We start from the raw sequence: 9,730 nt of genomic DNA, 5'->3' as shown, positions 1-9,730 counted from the left end.
TCTTTCGCTTATCGAATATTTCTACGCAATCGAATCGGATTGTCGATCCAACGCAGCCGCAACGACGCGCTTCAAGCATGTGGCCAAGTTTCAGATTCTAACCTCGCGTAATTTACAATCTTTCTTGTTGTCGGAATGAAGTTCGCTTACAAGGTGAGTTTGTATGCGCTTACCGTTTCAGCTTATTTCATATAATCACTCCGACTTTCGTGTTAAAAAGCATCTGAATAATTGTTCAACCTCGAAAGTTGCGCTTTGTAACCTACAAACCGCTTTGAACTTTCCTCTATGAATTTACTCTTACAGTTCAGCAATTTGCTGGGAACCGTTTACCGCAAAGGAAATTTAATCTTTTCACCCGACGGGTACTCCGTCATCAGTCCGGTTGGCAATCGAATCACCATTTTTGATCTCAAGAAGTGAGTTTTCTTTCGCATTGTTTACTACATTCCTGTCAACATGCACCTGCAGGATAAAGTAGTTTTCATTCCGTGAGCATTATTTTTTTCCAGCAACAAATCGTCCACACTGCCAGTTGAGAGCAGGTTCGATTACACGTCGATCGATATCGCACCTAATGGATCCATATTGATAGCAGTAAATGAAGGTAAGAACCAAACTTCGATGCCTCTTTATGATGAGAAATCGCTTACATGAGACAAGGGAACGCAACGTGATTGCTGACCAAGACTATAAATCTACGAACATTAAAAATGACAATTTGAATAAATTACTTCTGTATTCATATGTAATTGGCAAAAGTGTTAACAGGCTGATTTCCGTTATTCAAAACTGCCTGTGTCATCTTCCCAATGTACTTCATATCTGTTCAAAGCAAAATATTACCTAATGTCTGATCTTATTGTTGTGTTACAGAGGGAGAAGCAAGTTTGATAAGTCTGATTAGCCGGAGAGTTATACACAAATATCGATTCAAAAGACGAGTTAGATGTATCAAGTTTTCACCAGACGGAAAGCATTTTGCTGCATGTAAAGAAAATAATGGTGAGTAATTTACAAGTTTCTTTGCCGGCTGTCGTCTTTACGCGTAATAAAAAAATTCAAGAATTTCTAATTATGGTTTTCTTTCAGTTTTCGTATTCAAAGCACCGGGTCTATTGACGGGAGAATTCAATCCATTTGTTATGGAACGAGTTTTCCATGGCGCTTTTGACGAAACTACCTACATCGACTGGTCATATGATTCGAAACTCTTAGCCGTGGGCTCTAAAGACAACTCGACACGATTGTACAGTCTGGAAAAATGGGCAAACTTCAAATCCTATTCTCTTGGGAGCCACACTGATTCTATAGTCGGATGTTTCTTTGAGAAAGACTCTTATGATCTTTCCACGATTAGCAGGTAAGATATCTGACGCTTTAAAAACCTTTGTTTATGTCTATCTGTCTTTCGGAAATTGACATAATGATACGGATTGATTTATACATTTCTCAAAGAAATGGTCAGCTGTGTGTTTGGGAATGCAGCGTCGATCCTGATGCTTTAACACCTTGGCAGCCTATTGCTAAAAAACAGAAGCCTCAAGAAAGTGAAAGCGAAGATGACATAGATTTTGATAAAGCTTTGGAAAAGACAGAGAAACAGAAAAAGAAGGACAAACATGTATCAAACCAATCAGGTACTTGCAATGGAAACGACATTCTAGAAATTAATTAAAATTTTGAACTGGACTAGTTTCACATTAGTCGATAATTCCTTTAAATTTGTATTGATTTTTGTGCTATTTCTGTACAGCGAAACTAAGTCAGTAAAGTAATTGATTTATAGCCGCAGACGATGCAGAGGATAAGGAGGATACAACAGATAAGGAGAGCAAAGTTCAGAAATTATTCTACAAAAAATTGGGCCGACACTATTTGGGCGATGAAGTACGAAAACAAAACTCAGATGGAGTTCTTACATCAGCTGCTTACCATCGCGATACGAAAATTCTTGTTACTGGTTTCAGTACTGGAGCTTTTTTCATTCATGAAATGCCCGATGTTAATATGATTCATTCCCTGAGGTGAGTTGTCTGCGTCAAAAACAAACAAAGAAACGCCAATCATATTTCAATGTAATTATAAGGAAAATCTTCGCAGTATTTCAGAGCAGTGCATTTCATCGATAGCCTTGAATAATACCGGGGACTGGATAGCACTCGGTTGTTCTGGCCTTGGTCAACTCTTGGTCTGGGAATGGCAGAGTGAAACTTATGCAATGAAGCAGCAGGGTCACAGCACAAACATGAGTTGTTTGTCCTACAGTCCCGATGGTCAGTACATAGTGACTGGTGGAGACGATGGAAAAGTCAAACTGTGGAACGCAGCGACTGGATTCTGTACCATAACGTTCCAGGAACATTCCTCGGCTATTAGCGATGTCCTTTTTAGCCACAATCGGAAGTTCGTCGTCTCCGCTTCCCTTGACGGCACAGTCAGAGCCTATGACATGACGAGGTACAGGAACTTCCGTACTCTAGTTTCTCCTCGCCCCGTACAATTTTCTTGCGTCGCCTTAGACGCGAGCGACGAATTTCTTGCTGCAGGCGGTCAAGATGTCTTTGAAATATTTCTGTGGAGTATGAAACTCGGGAGACTGCTTGAAGTGAGTTTTTTTCCCGTTTCAAGATTTGCAATTATGCGCTGAAAAAGAACGATGAGAATTATTAAAAACCTAGTATTGATTATGTAAACATCCTTCATCAGATTCTCGCTGGTCATGAAGGTCCGGTGGCGAGTCTCGCTTTCAATCCAAATCTAGCGAGTTCGGCACTAGCATCCGTTTCCTGGGACAAGACGTTGAAATTGTGGAATGCCATTGAAAGTGGCTCCGCTCACGAAACAATTCAACTGACAGCGGACGGTTTGTGCGTTGTATACAAACCTGATGGCAAGGAAGTCGCTGTCGCTACACTAGACGGGCAGATTTCATTTTTTGATTGCAAAACGGCGATGCAGACCAGTAGCATTGAGGGAAAGAATGACCTGGGCAGTGGGAGATCAGATACAGATTTGGTGACTGCTAAGAAGAGTTTGCAGGGAAAGTGAGTGCAATAAATGGATATTTTTCAGATTTAGAATGCCAGTGATTACTGCTTATTTAATTTAGTATTTTGTTACAGAGCCTTCACCTGTCTTTGCTACATGGCTGATGGCTCGTGCATACTTGCTGGAGGTCAGTCGAAAAACGTTTGCATTTACAACATCCAAGAATCCGTACTCTTGAAGAAGTTTGAAGTAACGCAGAATCGGTCTTTCGACGCGGTCGATGTAAGTTGATAATTTCGGCTCAACTGAAAAACGATAGCTATAATTATTGAACGGCTATTAAACCTTTCACAGGATTTTATAAACAGACGGAAAATGACCGAATTTGGTAATGTGGCGCTGGTCGAAGACCGTGAAGAGAATGAGGGCGGAAAGGTATCTCTTCGTTTACCAGGAGTTAGAAAGGGTGATATGGCTAGCAGAAGTATCAAGCCAGAAGTTAGAGTTTACAGTCTTCAATTTTCTCCGACAGGTAGAACAAAATAAATTGAAGTTAAGCAATAAAAAACAATAAACTCGCATTCGTTGAGCCTGAGAAATAATTTTCCAGGACAATCGTGGGCTGCGGCAACCACAGAGGGACTCTTGATATATTCTTTGGACATGGGGCTAGTGTTCGATCCGTTTGAACTGGAGTTCGGTATAACGCCACAGACTGTTAAAGAGACCCTGTTCAAAAGAGAACATGCCAGAGGTTTGTATTTTTTTACAGAATCTACAGTGATTTCGTTTCTTCATTCTTAATTACCAAACTGGTATTTTTATATTCCTTATTTTACTACAGCGCTCATGATGGCCCTTAAGCTGAACGAAAAGCTATTAATCCAAGAAGTAATCGAGAATGTTCCATACCGGGACAGTGAGTAACTTTGATTCATATTTAAATCGTGATGTTCAATTACGTTGAATGGAATCCTGAGATTAAACGAGATTACGTTAATATCGGTGAATAATAAGTCTGCGATATTTTTTATTTCAGTTGAATTGACTATAACAAGCTTGCCTGATGTCTACGTAGAGAGGGTGTTGAAGTTTGTAGCTTCAGAGTTGGAAAATACAAGGCACATTCATTTTTACCTGATATGGATTAACGCGATACTAACAAGGCAGGGATCGAAAATAAATTCAACAGTACAAATGCCGGTGCTGTTAACACTGCAGAAAAACATGCAAAGAAAGTACGACGAGCTGAGTAAAATGTGAGTACAATTGCCCCGTCGTTATTCTTTATTTTTATTTCGATAAAAATTACGTCACACAAGCTGTTGAAACTATTTTAGCTGTGATTTCAACCAGTATACAATTAAGTATATTCAACGACTGGGAGAACACAAGGCAGCAAAAGAAAAGGCGAAGAGTGACGGAGAAGAGACGAGCGAAGACGAATTGCGGGAAGACACGCTAGTCGAGGAAATGGAAGTAGATTGATTGTGAGTACCGATTAGTTTTTAACAAACCTGACGATGAAGAATTCTTGTTAATATACGTTAACTTGAGAAAACCCATTGGGAACGTCTTTGTTTTTGTTATTGTATTGTTTTCAATTTATTTTACATAAAATATAACACGTCTCCGTGTCGATTTTTAACGTCGATATACGTACATAATTTTTACAATACAATCTAATATATTATGTGGTCATTATTTGCGCTCACGGTATGTCTGACATTGATTACGCTCTAATTTTAATGATAATCTGGGGGTTTTTACTTCCCTCAGCGCTCGCTCAGGTTTACGAGGGAAGACTTTGTTGACAAGATAAGAATTTTCATTGCGCTGGCATTGAATGTTTAGCAATGAATATTATCCACATTTCGGTTCGAAGCTATAACACACGAAACTACTACAGCTAATCTGATTTTCTAGTAAAAGTGAACGGTACATTTATAGACTGGATCCCAAAACGCGTCTTATCGATATACGTTTGTAGGAATTTGTGAATTTGTAAATCCTAGAAACGAATCTTTCGCCGTATTGAATGAAGAAACCAGAATAAGGAAAGTGAAACATCGTAAAGAAATAAATAAATAAATATAAATGACCTAAATTCGAAAAAGGTCAACATATTAAGACGCTTTTTTGAGGAGAAGTATTGGCCAGTAAAGCACGACAAATAGGAGAAATAGGGCCGGGAAAACAATGCGACTTTTACGATCGATGTGGTTCCATTGTGTTTTGCCAAAGGCAACACCCAGCTCATGATCAATCCATGATGTTTGCAAAAGACGCCGACTACCTGCGCGTTTTTGTCTCGGCTGAGGAGCGTACGCTGTTTCGCAGTCCCAGGCAGTCATGTAAGGTGTTTTCTCCATCGCTCCTACTTTCTGCAAAAGTCGTTGATCGGCTTTAGTTTTCATCGAAAATAGTCAAAAGAGAATTACATTCATTAGGAGTAACAAAAATTGCGGAATACAAGTCAACCGGTTAAATATTTTAAAGCCTTCGGCATGAAGGAAATTTGAAATCGTCGATCCCGTTTAGAAACGAATCTGTTATGACAGTTGCTGGGAAAAGTAAGATTACTGAAATGAGATCAGCAGGTCAAATCGCTTTGGCTTATTAATGTAATATTGTGAAAAGTAAACGTTTGCAGTAGCTGCAAAGAAATTTATCGTTGGGAAATGCTTGCAAGTGATTCTCTCTCTCTCTCTCTAGCTCTCTTTCTGTACAGGTCACAGCTCTTATCGCGAGATAAGATGTATATTATCGTATTATATATCAAACCGCGATGTATCAGGTATGTTTGAAGAAGCCGTAAGATTGATAACGTCCGAGTATGAAATTGACAAATTTGGTCTAACATCGATAAAAAAAAAACGGAATGAACCGTGTCATCTACAATGCAGCTAAAAATCCCGCAGACGTGTTGAAATTTCGGAAAACAGTTTAAAAAATGACAATGATTTAAATTATTAAAGAATGCAAATTGAGTAGAAGAAACGGGAAAAAAATCGCTTCGATCAAAAGCTTCTGAAACGAAAAGAAGAGAAAATTTTATTCGTGGTAGAACTGAAACGGGTATTAATCGGTACACTTTTTAGCACACAGGCATCAAGAATTACCTGCTCATTGCGTAAGCATGCTCGGTTACGCAACTTACTAATAGCCCGCAGACAAAGTATGTATACCTATGTACAATATATGTTATGAAACGACGAATGGCAGGTAGGATCAATCCGTCTTGATCTGTCCGGATGATTGAAAAGATTTGTGGTAAATTTTTTGCTTTTTGTTTTCGATCATTATCTTTACGTTCAGAGTGGCCAGTGGTCAGGAAATTCTGAAAATGTCACGGAATTGTGAAATACTGAAATAGTCAGGGAAAAATGTCAGGAGTTTTTGCGGAAAGTAAGGGAATCGTTTAGGATATTTTTTTATCGTACAAATACGTCTCACAATTTTTTTTAAGCTTTAGATAAATTTAAATTATGCTTTCACCTATTCGGTTAAGAAATATTAGACGAATATTTTACAGCAGAAATAAGACAAACCATCGGCAGTACGCGAGGAAGATTCGTCGCCTGGGTATCGATCTCAACTTGATAACGGAGATCGAGGACCTTGACGACCACGAATTCTCCGAGGGCGGCGAACACGAATACCATGCAACCGGCCATCCATAGATCTAGCGCCTGTGGGAGGAATTTTAAAACGGCAGGTTTAATATGGAAAAAAAAAGCAAAAAAAACTGCCACCATTCTAAATTGCAGATGAAAAATTTCTCGCCCGCGGATCTGCTCACCTTGACGTAGGCAACAGGCGGTATGTCGCTTTTGAGGCCTGTGAACATGGTGACGAGGGTCAGCATGCTCGTAACGAGCAGAGCTACCCGGCCAGGAATCGCGTCCAATCCGAGCCAGAAGCTGAACCACGAAAGCATCACGACTAGCGTCGAAGGTGCGAAAGTCTGGATCAAGTGATGCCCGATCTGTCTTTCGAACCGGAAGTAAACTACCAGTCGCGAAAAATTACCTGATAACGAGGAATGGAAGAATTTCATCGGTCACCCTTGTCGTGTTCGTTGATTATTATTTTACCTTTTTTTTCTCGTTTCTCTTCTCGCGCTTTTTTTGTACACGTAATACATACGAGATGTATTGTAATTGCATGCGTAAATATACGCGCGTATCCAACGATTGTACTAATTTTTTAGACAAACTTAGCAATGTGGTGACCCTGTTTAATAGCGCCGTGAGAATTGGGTTGTGTAATTCCAATGATAACTCGGTATCTAAATTCTTGCGAACCTCGGCTTGGAATAAGCCGGAACAAGTTGTAGAATAAGAAGTTATTTCTAGGTACGTGAAAGAATCGCGCTAGTGCTTTTGCTCTCGTTAAAAATACTTCGTTTTCCGGGTTAATTCAAGTTCTCAAGTCAGTCCAGCTTGAAATAGATCTATATGGGAATAAAAAAGAGGAGAGAATCAAAACGCGGTCTCGTCGAGAGTTTAACTCCGTACGTCTTATCTCGAAAACGTGATAAGATATAACCTAGGTACCTGTTCTAAATTATACAGATACATAGTCTCGTGGAAATGAAGATCTGTTGGCTTTACTATAAAAATAGAAATCTCACGTCGTGATGTTAGTTTCAAAATGTATTATATGAATCCCGAAATTTCTGACCACCATTGCTGTGTATGAAAAACAAATTACGATCAAAGAAAAATCGATAGACTCTTTAATTTTGAAACGATTGAAAACGTTAAAAACTTCAGTTGCCTCGAGGATTATTTCCTATTTTTATGGAAATCTTACTTTTTTACGTTACCAATGTTCAGAAAAAAAAATGACCAACTCTATTGGGTGTAGCTGTGGATTTGAACTTACATGAAACCAACTGTGTAATTTTTGAACATAAATTTCAATCTGTTGATGATATAACGGATTTGCGCAGGTCGTTAAACGCCCGAAATTAATTAACCTCGTGTCTTATCGTAATTGATGATTTTCATTTCAAATCAAATCTAATTTTCTTTTCTCGAATAAGTATTTTGCCGACACAGGATCGAGCCGGAGTTTGTAGAACGGGAAATAAATAATTGATTACAGTGATAATAAGTTCTTATGTTTTGCTTCGCGTTATTTTCAACTGTGTGGTCAAGTATCTTTCACAGAAATAGTCATTGAAATTTCTCACCATTTTTCTCCAGCATGTATCCGGTCGACTCTTCGAGCTGCAAAGGCTTGCCGATGTTGTACTGAAGCAGTTTCAGCTCAGGATTCACCGTGACTCCACCATCACCCCATCGTAGACGCAGTTTCTGATTATTGTAGGAAACTGAAAGTCCAGAGAAAAAGTAGGTACTGAAAGATCTGGGGAAAAGCTTAAATCGCAATGTTATCCGCGATCCGTTCAGCTCTGTAAAGAAAGTGTGCGAAAGCCTTGAAATCCACAATTGTGAAGAAATAACTCACAGCTCTCTATGTGGATCGGGCAAACTTGAATGTCCATTGGGTACAGTTGAAATTCCATTTGGCAAGCTATGATCGCGTGCATTCGAGCCGCGTAAATAACCGTCTTGTTCCTGTACAGCGTTACGGAAGAGAATTTATGCGTCAGTGTTGCAATTTCTGGAAGAAGAATCGAGATTATTTCGAAAAATAGAATCTTCCATATTCTTCGATTCATCTTCGATGTGCAAATATCCGTCATTCCTAAGGATCAAAACCACTTTTATTCAGACGTGTGAAAATTTACCGGCAACTTTTGAGTTCAAAAAGTAAGGATCCGGCTGCCAGAGGTTGTCGAAAAACTCTGGGGGCAGGGTGACGTAGTCGTCACCTTCCTCGAAAATGTCGTCGGGCATGTGAAGTCGCGATTCCGTCCAGCTTTGGCGAACGAACATGTCGACCCTTGAAAAATGAGGAAAATCTCAGTCTTTGAAAAGAAATAGTCACGGAAAAAAAAAAACAAACACCTTAAAATAGACAATTCGCCAGACTAACCGGAAGTCCATGTCCTCGACGTTGATGGAATTTATGTCTACAACGTAAACGTTGAAGTCCACGATTACCGGGGTCCCTTTTTTCGACGGTGGTCTAATTTCTTTGCAACGAAAATATAGAATGAATCGTGGATTTCGTTACTCGAGTCAAGATCATCGTACTCAGGTTAATTACCTTTCACGTAATGCTCGGGTAGAACGACTCTGGGGCGTATGGAGTAGTTCTTCTTAGCATCCGCGTTGAACAAACTGCAAAATGAATAATTGTCCAATTTTTTTTTTCCCTTTCACGGTTCCAATGAGGACTTCTGGTCTGATTTCAAACATCGCGCACGGTTAAAAGAAAATGCTTCGTCATCCTATGCAGTGAATGTACGAAAATTTAGACCGCCTTCGGATGCGCTGTATGGTCGTAAAAATTCGCGATGAAAATTTGCAAATTTACCTTGCACAGTCAAGTGATTTTGGCAGTGACACAAGACACAAATAAAATAGTAAGTCACTCCGAAGGTTGGACTTCATCTTATCTTGCGGTTGATCGAAATGCTGCGAGATCCTAAGGTCGCATCCTCGCAACGAATTAGCGTCGATTAATCTATTGAGAGAGCAATTAAATGCAATCAACTTCTGACAAACATCGCAAAACTTATCGCCGCCGCAGCTGTTGGGCCGAAAAGCTAGATCCTGTATTATAATTATAGCGTCGCTTTTCGAACTTTCAATACAAAACA

The 9,730-nt window shown here is 39.5% G+C and overlaps 3 protein-coding genes across 4 annotated transcripts in view; 2 read left to right on the top strand and 1 right to left on the bottom strand.

Annotated features, from left to right (window-relative positions):
• The first annotated feature begins 15 nt into the window (after window positions 1-15).
• Window positions 16-8,109, top strand: LOC124184628 (periodic tryptophan protein 2 homolog). Of its 2 annotated transcripts, none has more exons than XM_046574569.1 (16): window positions 16-153; window positions 307-419; window positions 513-607; window positions 877-1,005; window positions 1,093-1,363; window positions 1,459-1,640; window positions 1,790-2,027; window positions 2,104-2,608; window positions 2,710-3,047; window positions 3,126-3,273; window positions 3,346-3,523; window positions 3,602-3,745; window positions 3,836-3,910; window positions 4,031-4,250; window positions 4,332-4,481; window positions 6,762-8,109. In XM_046574569.1, the coding sequence occupies exons 1-15, from the start codon at window positions 136-138 to the stop codon at window positions 4,477-4,479; spliced, it is 2,802 nt and encodes a 933-aa protein (XP_046430525.1). In that variant the 5' UTR covers window positions 16-135; the 3' UTR covers window positions 4,480-4,481; window positions 6,762-8,109. The 2 variants fall into 2 exon arrangements, with proteins under 2 accessions (XP_046430525.1, XP_046430524.1); XM_046574568.1 differs by having other exon boundaries at window positions 6,527-6,802.
• Window positions 4,441-9,730, bottom strand: part of LOC124184631 (glycine receptor subunit alpha-4-like) — a 7,551-nt gene continuing 2,261 nt past the window's right edge. The window contains exons 3-11 of the mRNA XM_046574574.1: window positions 9,445-9,594; window positions 9,175-9,248; window positions 9,001-9,100; window positions 8,753-8,907; window positions 8,470-8,625; window positions 8,192-8,332; window positions 6,794-7,023; window positions 6,543-6,683; window positions 4,441-5,375 (exon numbers count right to left, since the gene is read on the bottom strand). Of these exons, the coding sequence (XP_046430530.1) occupies window positions 5,118-5,375; window positions 6,543-6,683; window positions 6,794-7,023; window positions 8,192-8,332; window positions 8,470-8,625; window positions 8,753-8,907; window positions 9,001-9,100; window positions 9,175-9,248; window positions 9,445-9,594 (1,405 nt within the window). The 3' untranslated portion in view covers window positions 4,441-5,117. The remainder of the gene's footprint in view (window positions 5,376-6,542; window positions 6,684-6,793; window positions 7,024-8,191; window positions 8,333-8,469; window positions 8,626-8,752; window positions 8,908-9,000; window positions 9,101-9,174; window positions 9,249-9,444; window positions 9,595-9,730) is intronic.
• Window positions 8,214-9,730, top strand: part of LOC124184632 (elongation of very long chain fatty acids protein 4-like) — a 20,808-nt gene continuing 19,291 nt past the window's right edge. The window contains exon 1 of the mRNA XM_046574578.1: window positions 8,214-8,351. The gene's annotated coding sequence lies outside the window, so the exon portion shown is untranslated. The remainder of the gene's footprint in view (window positions 8,352-9,730) is intronic.

Source organism: Neodiprion fabricii, chromosome 6 (genome assembly GCF_021155785.1).
Source record: "Neodiprion fabricii isolate iyNeoFabr1 chromosome 6, iyNeoFabr1.1, whole genome shotgun sequence".
Lineage (NCBI taxonomy): Eukaryota > Metazoa > Arthropoda > Insecta > Hymenoptera > Diprionidae > Neodiprion > Neodiprion fabricii.
Note: the sequence above shows the minus strand (reverse complement) of the source record. Positions and strands in the feature narration are given on the sequence as shown.

What these genes read in the sequence shown, in the direction of transcription:
- LOC124184628 (XM_046574569.1), top strand. An exon ending in ACATGTATCAAACCAATCAG is followed by an intron (nt 1,641 to 1,789) that starts GTACTTGCAATG and finishes ATTGATTTATAG; the next exon opens with CCGCAGACGATGCAGAGGAT. An exon ending in AAGAAGAGTTTGCAGGGAAA is followed by an intron (nt 3,048 to 3,125) that starts GTGAGTGCAATA and finishes ATTTTGTTACAG; the next exon opens with AGCCTTCACCTGTCTTTGCT.